Below are 15,924 nucleotides of genomic sequence, written 5' to 3' on the forward strand. Positions count from 1 at the left end.
CTACCCATACAGCTATGGTACTGCAGCAGTGATCACATGATAATCATAGCCCAAACCTTATAAGCTATGGTATTCTACCCATACAGCTACGGTACTACAGCAGTGATCAGAGGTTGGCATAGTGGTTACGTCGTTTACCTTGCAGATGCAAGGTGCGGGGTTTGATTCTCACATGGGGTAATTGGCTAGGTTTAATGTGGCCCACAAGGGCAGTTAGCCTAGTACTAACCTATGATAATCATAGCGCAACTATGTAAGTAGAGTTAACATAACAGTGCATGTTTGAATGATCACTACAAAAATAGCCCTTCCTCTCTCCATCCCCCTTATTTTTTTGCATAATTTTTGTTTGCTAGAGTGAGGACATTGATTTTTATATACATAACATTGACATATTGCAGGGCTCTAGCCTCCCTCTTTTAGTTGGTATGAAAGCTCTGCTCACCAGTCCACAGGACATCAAAGGCAGATGGAAGGAGTATTTCCAGCAGCTTCTGAATGAAGAAAACCCCACAGAAGCTGTTCTGCCCCAGAAAGAGCCTACGATGAGAGAAGAGGAGGAGCCCAGCCTAAAAGAAGTCAGAACAGCATTAAGGAAAATGAAGTCAGAGAAAGCAGCAGGCTCAGATGAGTTTACAGCAGAGATGATAAAGATGCTGGGTGGGATAGGGGAGAAATAGCTCCTGAGGGTACTCATAGTAGTGTGGAGAGAAAGACATATTCCAGATGACTGGAGAATAAGCATACTCGTGCCAGTGTGCAAGAACAAAGGGGACATCCACAACTGTAGGCAGTACAGACGCATCAAACTCCTATCACATTGCATGAAAGTTCTGGAGAGGGTAGTTGATAAATGGATACGCAGAGTAGTAAAATGTAAGATGGGAGATGAGCAGTTCGGATTCAGATCAGGATGCAGCACAAATCACCCGATGTTTGCATTGAGACAGATACTTGAGAAGAAGCTAGAGATGAGGAGAGAGTCCAAACGGGCATTCCTAGACTTGGAGAAAGCATACAACAAGGTCCCAAGAAAACTGATCTGGCCAGTACTGTGGTGGTTTGAAGTCCCAGAAACATTGGTAGAATTAGTGCAGGCTATGTACAAGGATCCAATGACTCAAGTACGAACAGTGTTTGGCTTCAGTGGGAGTGGGTGTACACCAAGGTTCAGCTCTGAGCCCATTGCCGTTCACACTGGTGATGGAACACATTAGCAAACAGGTTGGAGGGGCCATATCAACAAAGTTGCTGTATGCAGACGATGTGGCATTACAGGCAGACTCTGAGCAAGAACTTCAGCAAAGGATAGGAGAATGGAATGCAAAACTAAATGCACATGGACTGAAACTAAGCACAGATAAGACAGTGGTAATGTCAGCAAATTGGGGAAATCAGAAAAAGCTGAGAATAAAGCTAGAAGGGAAGATAGTGGAACAGGTAAACAGCTTCAAGTATTTGGGAGGGGTGGTTGAAGTAGAGGGAAGTCTGAATGAAGAGGTCAAAGCTAGAATCAGAGGGGCTGCAGCCAGCTGGCATAGAATATCAGGTGTAGTCTATGACAGAAGAATGCCAAGAAGCTAAAAAGTAAGGTGTAAAAGACAGTGGTGTGATCAGTACTACTGTATGGTACAGAAACCTGGCCAGTAAAGGCAGAACAGTTGACGAAGCTCGAGGTGATGGAAATGAAGTGCCTGAGAAGGGTGGTAGGATGCACACTGTGGGACAGACAAACAAATGAGGATATAAGAGCAGAAGCCAACGTAGCTCTAATTGCAGAAAAGATCAAAGAGAACTGATTATGGTGGTTTGGACGCATGCACAAAAAAGCAGAAGATAATCTGTTGAGGAAGATTTGGGACAGACAGGAATAATGTAAGGGGAAGTGAGGTGGATGGATTGTGTGAAAGAAAATCTGCGACAGTCAGGCATGAATGCTGAAGAAGGCAGGAGTGTGGCACTGAATCAAGATAGTTGCAAAAAAAAATAAATAAAAAATCAAGAGATATTCCCTTTTGCTGCGGTGAACTGTCCAATAAATAATCCACAAACCAAAAGACAGCTGGTTCACCCAGGCTAACACTGTGCTGAAAAGCAAATAAACTGTCTGTGCAATCCAGTAATGAAAGTTCTGTTAAAATCCAGAATTTAATGAAAAGAATGAAATAAAACAAAATAAGAACAAAAATAATAAAAATGAAGTCCCTTGTCCAACGATCGTTAGTGTTAGCCTGGGTGAACCAGCTGTCTTTTGGTTTGTGAATCAAGATAGTTGGAGAGAGTTGGCGACAAACATGATACCCCAACCCATTTAGAAAAGTGGGAAAAGGGGGGGGCTGATGATGATGATGAAAGCTCTGAAGGACCTAGATCACTGATTGTCCCCAGCTCTGTTCAATTGGTCAACAGTATAGGCATACAGATGATGCCTTTAAGCCTGGGAAGCTCTCCAGTTGCTATATCCCAAGCTGGCTACAACCCATTTAGCTAAGGCTATTGCATCATTGTTCACTTGAATATCTACTATTATTGTTAGTTTACTTGCAAAGCTGTAATTTCCAATGGTATCAGCAATCAGAGGGATGTAATAGGATGGCCTCAAACTGGTTAGGATAACTTACAATGGACACCCATAGGAATTTGTCTAAACAATTCTTATACCTATGTGAACATAATACGTGTGTGACCTACTTAGAAAGATCTCAGGAAATATCAAAATTTATTGCAAGCTCATTAATAAGAAATCTTTTTTCATAATTTTGAAGTTGGTGGCATGCATCATGGTATTCACAATCTGCTGCTGAATTAGCTACCTGAAAGATATCACAGGGAAATTAATAAGACAAACTTTGTAAAAGAATGTACTATTGGTATGAAATCTCTTTTAGCACTTACCCAAACAATATAAGGAGTATTGATACAACACCCAAGTTCTCACCACTTGTGAATGAAGGCAGTTGGAATGCTGCCACTATTGCAATAGACAATGCCACTGGAATCAGATAAAGTACCTACAAAACAAATAAAAGCTAAGTGATAGATGGTCATTAAAGAATATCTCCTTCTTCAATAAAGTGCATGTTCAAAGGAATGCAATTATCCTAGGTAACTACTTACCTGTATGACTGATCATGTACTTACTGCTGTTACTTTTGATGACTAAAAGCATACAGAACCATGACACGCTACTCTGTACAGGTTTACGTTGAAGGCAGTTTATCTATCTATCTATCTAGCTAGCTACCTATCTAACTATCTATTCATTCAATGTTTTCTCATCAGAGTAGGTGGACTAGTCAGACCCTAATATGACAGACAAATACATAAAAGCAGGTACACATACAGAGAATAACTAGAACACCACAATTACATGAATTACTTTGACTAGGATACAAAGAAGGTAAAAAAAGTTTTAAACGTGACTCTACCTATCACTATATTATTTTACTTTTGAAGAAGTTCATAAGTGAAAACAAAATACTGCAATTTGACATAGGATAGTTTCATAATAGAGGACAAGCCTTTAGTGGCATTGCACCGTAAGGCAAATAGACTGGTTTCCCAGTGTTTCTGAAACAGTAGCAATTTTCATTCTCAAGATTTTTTTTCACAGGGATTTTGTTAATGTTGTCCTTCAGTCTAATAGATACAGGGATGGAATTGCAGGGGTCTGAAGGAATTTTTGTGCATGACCTTTTGTAAACAGATAGACTGAATGCAAGTTTCTGTATTTGAGTAGTCTGAAGTTGCACACAGAGGAGGGTAGTTTTCTAAGTGTCAGTTTGTTGAGTAAAGATGGACAGACACTAGAATGCAGAAGTTTAAATGTAAAGGTGCTCAAGAGAAGAGAAGTGATGACCTAACACTAACAGGAAGCCAGCTTGATTTAGTTAGGGCAGAATAATGGTGTTCCCTTTATTTGGAGAGGTGTATAAATCAAATAATTTTTCTTTTGCAGAATAAAGGGGGAGTATTGTATCCAGAGTGTGATGCTGTACTCTAATCATAGCTCAGGAACATCTGGTTTCTGCAGTAAGGAAATTATAAAGTTTGTAAGGAACTTTTAGCTGAATCAAGACTTTATTTATTTGCATCTCAGTATGTGTATGGAGCATGTGGCGAGGGTCAACGATAAGTCCAAAATACCTTTGTTGTTTAAAATGGGGGAGGGCAGTGCCACATGGATTGGAAATTGTGCAGGCAGTACCATTATGAAGTTTTTTGAGGGGTGTCAAATAACATTACAGAGATTTTGTGACTATTTACTGATAGCTTGTCATGAAGCCAGTTCCCAGTTATACAGAATTTGTTTTGGAATTCACTAGTAAGGAAGAGATAGTCTTTGCAAGCCCTCATAAAGTCAATGTCATCTGCATAAAGTATGCAGCTGATATGTGACAACTGTTGCTCCACTGCTCATAACTCAGGTGAAGCCAGTCCACTTATGCTGTGCTGATGATGTCATAACATGACTGAAACATGCATGTCCACAGCCAGTGGGGTTTGGATTTATTGTCTTGAATTTGTCCATTAATCGACTTAAAAAGAAATAAGTCACGGGCATTCAAAACCCCCATATAACTGAAACACCTGGTGGCCTTAAGAGGTAATTTGTATATATATATATATATATATATATATATATATATATATATATATATATATATATATATCCCAAAAAGTTGTAAAATGATAATCTTTTCAGGGCCCTAAGTTAAGTAATATCCTACAGCTGCCAGGTTTCATTGTCAGATATTGCAGTACAAGGTTTGGGGATTTGCTATAATAATTCATCAAGTTTCTCCAAAAAATGAAATTAACTGCTCACATGGGAATCAAACTGCCTTACTGCTAAATGAAGATATCTTTCTAACAATTTCCCCAGTTTCTCCATTAAAGTCCCATAAAGATTAATAATGGGACATGCATGGGGATTATTCAATGATTTATGTATTGTACGCAGTCCATAAAATAAAGCAACTGTTAAGTTTTTGTTTTAATTGTTGCACCCTTATGACATTCAATTCCACACACCTTCTAAGTAATGCTAAATATTCTTCTTGAAACACCGGGGCAATCAGGTAAAAGCTTATACGTATCTCTGTCTGGAAGTATTTGCCTATACATTCCACTGAATTAGGTGGCCATAATGTAACAATGTTGCCTCCTTAATGACTATTTGGCTCTGCATGTTTGCCATTTTTAAAGTGTAAACACCAAACACTCTGTGTTAACAAGATTATAATAAGTGTAGGAAAACCAAGTGAAAATACTTACTGTATAATGTTTATAATAAACTGCCCAGAAATCTGTATATTGACATTAAACACATTAGGTACAAAATTACTTTTAAAACCTGTAGTAGGATATGCTTTTTAACATGTAAATAAGAGGCAAAGTTAACCATTATCTTGCATATGCCTCATTCGGAGAATATCATTTACATCAAATAATACAAGATTGTACGTTGAACTTTCCAAAGCAGTAGCAATAGAAACTTTTCCAAAAAAATCCATAAAATTATTTAAACATGATTTTTTTTTAAAGAGGTTTCACAGCTCTTTCGCTACCATGTGTTTAGTATTCTGGACATAAAGCAAAAAGTATCTTAATTTGGTATTACTAATAACTTTCTCCCATTTGATTCTCGGCTGGAGTGCGGGGAATGCCTTCTGTGTGGAGTCTGCATGCCCTCCCCGCGGTTGGGAGGGCATTTGAAAGACATGCGTAAATAGGGCATGCCTTCGTTGAAGGTTGAACGTCGAGCTGGCACCTCGGCATTCGTCAAAATCTACTGCCAATCATTAGCGGACCGGAGTTCCGCTGTGGTGACCCCTAACCGGGAAAAGCCAAAAGACAAACGACAATAACTTTAGCATCTACCAGAATTTCCCAAAATTGCATTTTAACAGCAGGAACATATTGCAGTCCCTTTATTAGCGCCACACTTAGCTTCTCAGTCAAAGGAAACACCACTAAATTAAGTAATGTCTGGCATTCTTGTATTGTTTTTGCTGATACTGTTGTAGAATAAGTTGCTTGTTTTCTCATCCTACTGAGGTTTTTATCATCACCTTGTTATAACTGCCCTTCTTCAGAGAACTGTCTTCCTATTGTCAGAGGACATTGGCAAAGGATGTAAATGTGTAAACTACTGATCTGGGTATGTTGCAGTGTAGGAACTTTAGCTGCTCACTACAGGTAATATGAGTCCTATATTGCACCAGAACCTTCAGGATGGAAATTGTAGGATAGCCAGGAGTTAGCTGAAGCCTGCAGTAGGGTCCTGCAGGCAACCTGGATTCCTAGTCCCCTTGAAGTGCATGCCTGGTCTACCTTAGGTCATGTCATCCATAGTTTGATCCTGATCTTTGTGAATTGTGAGGGGTCATGCTTAGCTTGGAGCACAGATTGTTCCACTCATGCAGACTAGTAAATAAGCTTGATCTGGGCAATCATTATTCCTTTTATCACATAGAGAATTTCCAGAATGTCAGCTTACTTGTTTTAGGGAGATCTCAGCCTGGCTGCTCTTTTCTGAGTAGTTTCTTGATGGTACAGTCCAGACTGCCAAGGAAAGGTGATGTGCTTACACATTTCTTTACTAATACAGTAGCCTCAGTTAGGTCAGACCTTGTAGCACTATACTAGTAGGGGATGTGGTTCGTCGTCTGAAAGCATTTCTGCCAGCATTTTGGTCTGACTTCACATTACTCAGATATGGTGAGTTCCACTCACTTGGCTCTATCATGCTTGCTATGACGGCTGTTTTGAATCCCTATCTGGATGGGTTAGTTTTATCTTGCTTAGGTGAGTTGAGCTCATACCTTTATTACATCAGTACTACCTCTTCCTCTTAACATGAAGAGGTATTTCAATAACACTTAATGAGGCACTTATCACTCCTTTCCAGAAAAACAGAGGGCAGTTCTACACCTATTTCAAAAATTCCCTTTCTGGATAATGTTCTGGAAAAAGTGTTTTATGCACAGCTGCATTCATACCTGTGAGAGAAAAGTTTCTGAAATCCATTACACTCTGGCTTTCATTCTAGACAGAGCAGCTAAATGTCTCTTACACTGGTATTTATTGAGCTCTCTATGTCAAGAGACGACCATTATTATTCAGTCCTGGGTCTCTTAATAACATCTGCTGTTGTGGACCATGGGATCATGCTGGTCTGTCTACTTACAGTGGTCTTCACAAGTAAGTGAGAGTAGAGGTGGTCCTCTAGATTTAGCTTATAGCACTGAAATTCCAGAACATTAACATTTATATGGTCAAGATCGTATGACTGAAGTTTGGAAACATTGAAACATAAACAAACAGCAAGAACAATGTTTTTGATGGGGGAAGGTGGTTGTCTCCTCTGCACCCTCCACACCCTCTGCTAATTATATATATCAATTTCAAGATCATACTACAATGGGCAAAACAGCACATTCCCTGATACCTACTGCACTGTGGTCTCAGTAAAAACAGTTTAATGCTCTGAACTGTCGACCATATGAATTTCAACAGTTTGAAATGTGGATCATCTGAAAAGAACACAATCCTCTATATAAAAAAACATATAATTTGTATTAAATGTGTTAGTGGATCTTGCACTGTATGAGAGAATGGGCAACCTGTATATCACCACTCTGACTGGAGAGTGAACATTCACCAGGAGAGTGCTAATTTACAGGTAATGCCTACTGAAAAATGAGTTCGCCTCTTCATGGCAGCATATTAAGTTGCCATAGAGCTCAGATTGAAACAAAGCTAATGGCCACCATTATGTTATACTCATTATGCAGCACTTTTGCTGTTTAGTGAGAGTAAAGTTAAAAAAAAAAAATAGAAAAGTGTGTGAGTGTTTACGTGCATGACAGTGAGAGTAAGAATGATTGCACCATTATTTTCCACTCACTATGCAGTGTTTTTGCTGTTTAGTGACTGTAAATTAGAAGAAACATAACACAAAGAAAGAAAAATGGTGTGTATGTGTGTTTATGTTTTTGTCAGCTTGTGTGTGTGTGTGTGTGTGTGTGTGTGTGTGTGTGTGTGTGTGTGTGTGTGTGTGTGTGTGTTGTGTGTGCATGAAAGAGGAAGTGTGTCTGAGTGACAGAGTGACATCGATTGAGTAGTTGCAGTAGCAATTAAGAGGTTTGTATACCTCTCAACCTCTTAGCTCAAGAAATCTGGATAAAACCTAAAATAAATGGGGAACAAAGGCTAAATATTCCTGTTTTAAAATCAGAAAGTTGCTTGAATAACAGGATTTGTTTAGCATGCATTTTCTGAAGGAAGTAAAATCTGAAAATCAAATGTATGTTATTATTTAGTAACTTAAGTCCCCAATGATTGGAAACAAACTACCCATTTTAGGAGTAAGGGACCAAAAAAAAATGAAGTAAATATACTGGATATTTTTTGAAAATGTACTTTGGATGTAAAATATTTCCTCCAACATCACTTATATATACTAAAGTAAGTTGGAAACATTAGGCAGATAAACTATTTTAAATCAAATATACAATTTACAGATAGCCCATTTTCTTAAGTGCAATAATGCCCCCAGGATATGTTAATGTGTAAATAATGCCATCCCAGGGGTTTAGTAGCCTTCTACCTGTGGTATTGGGCTTCATAACACCCCTGGGTTGGCATTATTTACACAACAACACACACCCAGTTTGACATTATTGCTTGTGTATACCACTAAAATAACATACAAAATGTGATTTTGTGTGATAAACTGTAGTACTGTATTTGTAACTGTTTGTAAAAGAATGAAGGGTATAGGGATCCTCGACTATTCACAAGACTGACCATTGTATGCTCATACTCAACTGAACTGCTCCTGTCACCTATGAAGGAGATATGTCTATAAAACAGATGATGAGCAGCTATACTGCACCAGGACAATGACAGTGACAAATGAACAAGAAGTGCTTGAAATATGAGCCCAAGTATTCACAATGGAGAAAGAGGAATATAGGTATTATAGTATTTTCTGCATTTTTTTTGTTGGCCATTTATTTTTGCCTGTATAACTAATCTTTCTTGTACTTGTCCCATGACTGCCAAAAGGAACAGTATTATGGTATATATATATATATATATATAAGGGATAGGTTATAACTCATTCCACACCTTTCGACCCCAGAACTTGGACCGAAGCTCCAAAGGCGGTGGTGTTTTCATTTTCATAAAGGTTGCGCACACCTCCAGATGGCAGCCCAACATAACTCATCAGAGATACTTCAGGTGCAGCTAACATTGGGTAAGACAGCGATTCAGGTTGTAGCCTGCTATAGGTCCCCAACCATGCCCCAAGACTCACACTTCACATTCCTAAGCACCCTGGAGAATATCAGGGTCCAACCTAACACTGTCATACTGGGTGACTTCAACTACTCCTCCATTAACTGGGAAAACTACTCATGTACCAATACACTTGCCCAACGTTTCCTGGAACTCATTAATTCCAATGCCCTGGACCAGCTTGTTCTTACCGCCACTAGAAGTAGAAACATCCTTGATCTAGTCATTACTAACATGGGCGACCATTACTCTACACCAATAGTCAGCTCCTCCCTGGCTAGATCCCACCACAAACTAATCACCTCGGAAATCCACATACGTTCCACACCCCCCCCCCCCGCAAAGGTAACCACCATGAAAAACTTCTCCAAAGCTAACTTTGGGCTCCTAAAAACAGAGGTGGCTAACTTTACACGGCACCCATGCAACTGGAGAAGAGCTGCATGACCACCAAATAATGCACTAATACCCTGTATCAACATGTACACAAATGCACAGATCTTGCCATACCCAATAGAACCAAGACACTCTCCTCCAAAAAAAGGAAGCCAATCTGGTGGTTCCCTGCTTTAAACAAACTCTACAACAGAAGGAGGAAACTGATGCAGAATAAGGTGAAGTCCCAAGACTGAAAAAATTTCCTTATCAGCCTCAACAAAAAGTTGAGATCCCACATCAAATCCTCTGAAGCTAGCTATGAAAACAGAATTGCAGCAGATAGTAAAGACAACCACAAGGCCTTCTATAGTTATGTAGTTATGTAAATAATCTCCACAGCAATACCCAGATTTTCTCAGAACTATTGCACAATGGCACCTCCTATACCGAGCCAACAGATATTGCCAATATACTGGCCAACAGATTCAGTGCCAGCTTTACCCCTCTCTCCCCCACCAAAGGACCAATCACAACACCAGTGGATTGCCAGGCACCCAGTATTACTGCTGCACAGTTTAAAACAGCACTGTCCAAGGCCAAGAATACAGCTTCTATGGGATTTGACAATATCCCTGGCTGTGTTCTACATGAACTACAGAGTGAACCGGCACCTCACCTGTGTGCCCTGTTCAATCACAGCCTCACCTCTAGCTTTGTCCCTATTGAATGGTGCACTGCTACAGTTATCCCTCTCCATAAAGGAGGAGTGACTACAGATCCTGGGTGCTATCACCCCATTAGCCTGACGAGTCTGATATGCAAAGCTATGGAACGCATCATTATGGACTTAATAAACAAGGATATAGGAAATCTCCAAACTCTGGATCCCACACACGTTGATTTTGTGAAGGGTCGATCATGCCTGCTCAACCTGGTTGACTTCTTGGAGTCAGTCACCAGAGCTATAGATGAAGGCAAGGTGGTTCATACAACTTACCTTGATCTGGTCAAGCCCTTTGGTACCATTCCCCACTCAGGGATCATAGAAAAACTTACTAAGTTAGACATCAACCCCTATATTACTAGGTGGGTTGCAAACTGGCTCACAGATAAAACCCACAGTGTGAAAGTAATTGACACTCCAATTCAGACTGACGACCAGTCACGAGTGGAATCCCACAGGGTTCGGTCCTGGGTTCTCTCCTGTTTGGTATCTACTTCTCTGAAGTCCAGGCCAACATGAAGGGACTCTGGCTGAAAAATTTGGCAGATGATTGCAAGTTGGGTGTCATAATCAACTCCCCAAGTGATGTTGACATCCTACAGAAAGGCTTCACTCTGACTAACGACTGGTGTCAGAACCATGGCCTTAAGCTCAATGCCAAAAAAATGTGTTGTCATCCCCTTTGAGGAAAAACCCGGCTCCCATGAATTATGAATTAACACATCAATGGTAGTCCACTGAACACAGAAGGTGTTATAAGAGATCTAGAAACACAGGTTGACAGCAGTCTTTTGCATCCAGGAAGAAAGAGGTCATTGTCTCCATCTACTCTTCCCTCATTAGGCCAGTCATCGAGTACAGTGCTCCATTTGGCATGTACCTCACTAGACACCTGCAACAACTGGATAGGCCACAAAAGTACCTCACAAAGAGCATCCTAGGCCTTAAACACTTGTCCTATATGGACAGACTTAAAAAAACTCCAACTATTCTGTCTCATATCACCTACTTAGAGGCGATCTCTGCTTGACTTACAAAGCCATGTCTAACCCAGCTCTGTTAGAAATGCTGCATCTAAAGAAATCCCAATCCCTCCACACCACATGCTCCAGAGACCTCAACCTCATTACCACAATCAACAGAACAAGCTGGAGGGACAGGTTCATAACCCAGAGGCTGCTCATGCTATGGAATAAACTTCTCATGCATGTCAGGAGGAGCATGTCACTGGCCCTCTTCAAGAGAAATCTTGATGAGTGGATGGGAAATAGAAAATTTACTCCAGGGATCACTCCAGTGGCTCTACTCGACAGAGACACTGGGAACTGAGGTCAGGTGGCATAATGCTAGGATAATCCTATGAGCTAGGCTTGTAAAGGCTCAAGGGCCATTAGCCTAGTACACACCTATGAGACTATGAACCTATATCAATGTGCTGTAGCCACTGATAAGCTAGGAAAAAAATCGAGTTCAGGAACAAAATGCTAACCGTTTCTTTCATAACTTGCACAGTTGTGATTATAAAATCATACACTGTCACAAATTCAGAAGCTAAAGTCTTATTTTGATATAAGCTCTACTTGCATCAGTTACTAAAATAGCATAATTGACATCAATGTCTCACTGCGGTGGTGAAAAGGTAAATACTTGATTTTCGTCAAAACAGGTTTTCTTTCCCCAGTGCTCTGCAATTTTTGCTATGGATATGTGATCTGAGGAATTGTGCTTCTTTCATTCATTGTCCTAGCTTTCTAGCATGAGAAGATTTCACATGCATATTACAGCAGTGCCCTGGGCCTGTAACATTCTCTGGTCCTTTACAGGGAAGATATATATTTCTTCATTAGAGGCAAGATGATTTCTTTATTTTAGTTATCAGGACAGTGCGGCTATCCAGCCTTGGTTGTCTATTCTAATTTCTAAGCACCAGAAGCTCCATTTTAAAATTTCATTCAGCAGTTCCTGGCATTTTCTTTTCTGCTGATAGTCTTCTTCTTCTTCTTTCGGCTTTTCCCGGTTAGGGGTCATCACAGCGGAACTCCGGTCCACTAATAATTGGCAGTAGATTTTTTTATGTTGCCGAGGTGCCAGCTCGACGCACAACCTTCAGTACCTGTTCCCAAATGCTTAGTTAGTTGCAATTAAAATTACAAGAGTGAATTCTTTTGTCTAATTATAGGGGAAATTGCTGGAAAAAATTATGCCAGACTACCCAGTTAAGTGAGTGGCTGAAGCAGATAAAGTCTGGAGCAATAGTCTGTGGACCTTGAATCAATTAATTTTATTTCCTTCTGCTTCATTTTGTTTTGATTTAAAATTGGTAGAAACAGGATAGTAGTCTGTTACTAATTATTTAGTAAGAAGTCACAGAGGACGATATTCATCCCTTTCCTATACCCTGCCTTTATTTACTGTAACAGCACTACATATGAAATTTTAAAGTACTCTGGCAGTTGCAACTTATGATCAACAAATATGGAAAACGACAGTTATCCAGGAGCATGGGGAACCAATAATAACTGTATACCAGGGCTGCAGTGTATTGTGCAGTATTATAGCTGTGTAAAGTCTTGTCTATGTATATATTTTGACCTGAAACTGGATTGTTATTTCATTTGGTTAAATTTTGGCTACTTACCATGTCAAAGATGAAGTTAATTAGCCAATAGAATGGCTCCCTCATGCCGGAGATATGCTGAAGTTGTTTAGCACCACTGTGATACTCTTTCACGATATAAATCACAAAGCTGGATGTCATGATGGAGTAACCCAGGAGAATGCACAATCCTACCAGGGTATCCACTAAGCTCGCAATCCTAATAAACAAACAAATCAATCAATCACTCAATTTTAAATAAAGAGGCATGGATAGGATAATGCATCTCACTGTCATCATTAGTAACTGAAATACTTAGATGATCCCATTTACAAATGAAATAAAAAGATAAATTCAACTTGATCAAAATTATCTTTGGATCTTTAGGGTTTTAAAATTACAAAATGAGACCCTGAATTGCATGCTTTTAAAAATATCAGTGTCCATTAAATTTAAAAGCTTGCATTTTAGTGATCATCAAGGCCATGGGGATGTAGCATCATAGCTCTAGCACTAAAAAAACACAGCAAGCAATTAGCAATTCTGTATTAGTGAATATGTTGTACTTTGCTTCTAAGCTATCTGAGGCAGCTTTCTTATGGTTGATTCACAAATCACAGCAGTGAGCACTTCAGACTCAAACTTAGTGAAGTTGCGATACAGCTATCATAGTCTTCCTGCAGTGGAAATGTGTTTTTGCTCCCCGGTGATTAACCAAAACTTGCATCAAACAAGTATTTTCTTCATCATCTTGATGTAAACTAACGTTATACAGCATTTTAGCAAATAATAACATGTTCATTATTACCTTCATATAAAGATTCATTTGTAAAATCAACCTTAGCATATGATTTGAGCATTTTAAGTGGTATAGCTCAAAATATAGGTTCCAACGTTCATAGGTAGGTACTAGGCTCTCTGCCCGAGGGCATTTATAAGCCTAGCCAGAGTGTGTCAGCTTTCGCTGCTCCATTGATTAATTAACTGAGTCTCTGTCAAGAGGAGCCAATGGAGGGATCCCAGGGGTGTATTTTCTGTTACCCATCCACTCGTCAAGGTTTCTCTTGAAGAGTGTTAGTGAGGGGCTCTGCCTAATGTAGTTAGGAATTTTGTTCCAAAGCATGTGACAGGAATCTATCCCTCCTGCATGTTCTATTTATTGTTGTGGCGAAGTTTAGCTCACTAGAGCGAGTGGCTCGCAGTGACTTGGATTTCTTTAGGTGGAGCATGTCCATCAGTTCTGAGTTGGACATGGCTTTGTAAGTCAAGCAGAGATCACCTCTGAGTAAGCGATATGCCACTGAGTACAGCAGGAATTTTTCCAGTCGGGCTGCATAGGACATATGTTTGAAGCCAGTAATCCTCTTGGTGAGGTACATTTGTGGTCTTTCCAGCTGTTGGAAGTGTCTTGTGAGGTACATCCCAAATGGGGCATTGTACTCTATGATGGGTCTGATGAATGACGAGTAGAGGGGCACTATAACCTCTTTATTTCTAGATGCAAACCCTTTAGTAATTATATGGGCTACATAGAAGGCTTTCCTAACTACTTTGGCAATATGATTGTCAAAGGAGAGATTACTATCTACCTGGGTCCCCAGATATCTTATTACCACTTCTGTATTAAGGGGGCTGCCACCTATGTGGTAATTCATGGGTGTTTTTTTTTTCCCATATGGGATGACTATGCATTTTTTGGCATTTAGCTTGAGACCATGACTTTGACACCAGGTGTCCATCTCAGTAAGGCCCTTTTGGAGAATGTCCATGTCAGCTGGAGAGTCAATTATGGCTCCCAGTATGCAGTCATCGGCGAACTTTGTTAGCCATAGTCCTCCTGTGTTTGCCTGTACTCTGAGAAGTATATGCCGAACAGTAGGGGTCCCAGGACCAAGCCTTGTGGGACACCACTTGTGACTGGGTTAGAGTCAGACCTGGAGCCCGCTATTCTTACTGTGTGAGTTCTGCCTGTAAGCCAGTTGGCAACCCATCTCGTGACATAGGGGTTTATGTTCAGGCTGGTGAGTTTTTCTATAATTCTCAAGTGGGGAATGGTGTCAAAAGCCTTCGCGAGGTCAAGGTAGACTGTGTGAACCACCTTCCCCTCATCTATGGCCTTGGTGACTGTCTCGAAGAAGTCAACCAGGTTTAATAGGCACGATCTGCCCTTAACAAAGCCGAACTGGGTTGGATCAAGTGTTTGGAGGTTCCCAATGTCTTTGTTAATGAGTTCCATGATGATGCACTCCATAGCCTTGCAGACCAGGCTAGTCAGGCTTATTGGGCAATAGTTACCAGGGTCAGTTGTGGCCCCTCCTTTGTGGAGCAGAATAACTGTTGCTGTGCATCATTCTATGGGCACGTAGCCTGTGGAGAGGCTGAGGTTGAACAGTGGGTTTAAGTGGGGGGTTAGTTCATTCTGTAGTTCGTGCAAGACGCAGCCTGGGACACCGTCTGGCCCCATTGACGATGTGCTTTTTGCTTTTGAAAGGGCTGTTTTCACCTGTGCATCTGTGATTTCTGGGACACTACATTTTTCTGGTATTGTTGTGGGCCCTTTTGGGGGTGAGAGGGGGGTGAAGTTTGCACTGAATCTATCTGCCAGGATGTTGGCAATATCAGTAGGTTCGGTATATTTTGTGCTATTTTGCACTAGCTCAGAGCATATCTGCAAGTTGCCACTTAAGATTCTTGACATAGCTAAATAAGGCTTTGTAGTTATCTTTCGAATCCTTGGCTATTTTTCTTTCGAAGTTAGCCTTGGACGATTTTATGAGGGACCTTAGTTTCTTACTGATACTGATCAGGGATGTCTTTCCTTCTTGGGATTTGCTTTTTTTTTAACTAGTTTCCTCCTTCTGTTGTATAGCCTGTTTATGGCAGGGGTCCACCAGGCTGGTTTTCTTCTCTTAGGGGA

At 40.3% G+C, this 15,924-nt stretch overlaps 1 protein-coding gene across 1 annotated transcript in view; it reads right to left on the reverse strand.

Annotated features, from left to right (window-relative positions):
* The window catches only part of ABCA12 (ATP binding cassette subfamily A member 12), a 793,480-nt gene that overhangs the window by 169,108 nt on the left and 608,448 nt on the right, over positions 1-15,924 (reverse strand). Inside the window, exons 61-62 of the mRNA XM_044075367.1 lie at positions 13,050-13,227; positions 2,896-3,011 (exon numbers count right to left, since the gene is read on the reverse strand). Coding sequence (XP_043931302.1) covers positions 2,896-3,011; positions 13,050-13,227 — 294 coding nt within the window. The remainder of the gene's footprint in view (positions 1-2,895; positions 3,012-13,049; positions 13,228-15,924) is intronic.

The sequence above is a fragment of the Protopterus annectens genome, chromosome 6.part1 (genome assembly GCF_019279795.1).
Source record: "Protopterus annectens isolate FY-2018-M chromosome 6.part1, PAN1.0, whole genome shotgun sequence".
NCBI classification, from domain to species: Eukaryota; Metazoa; Chordata; order Ceratodontiformes; family Protopteridae; genus Protopterus; species Protopterus annectens.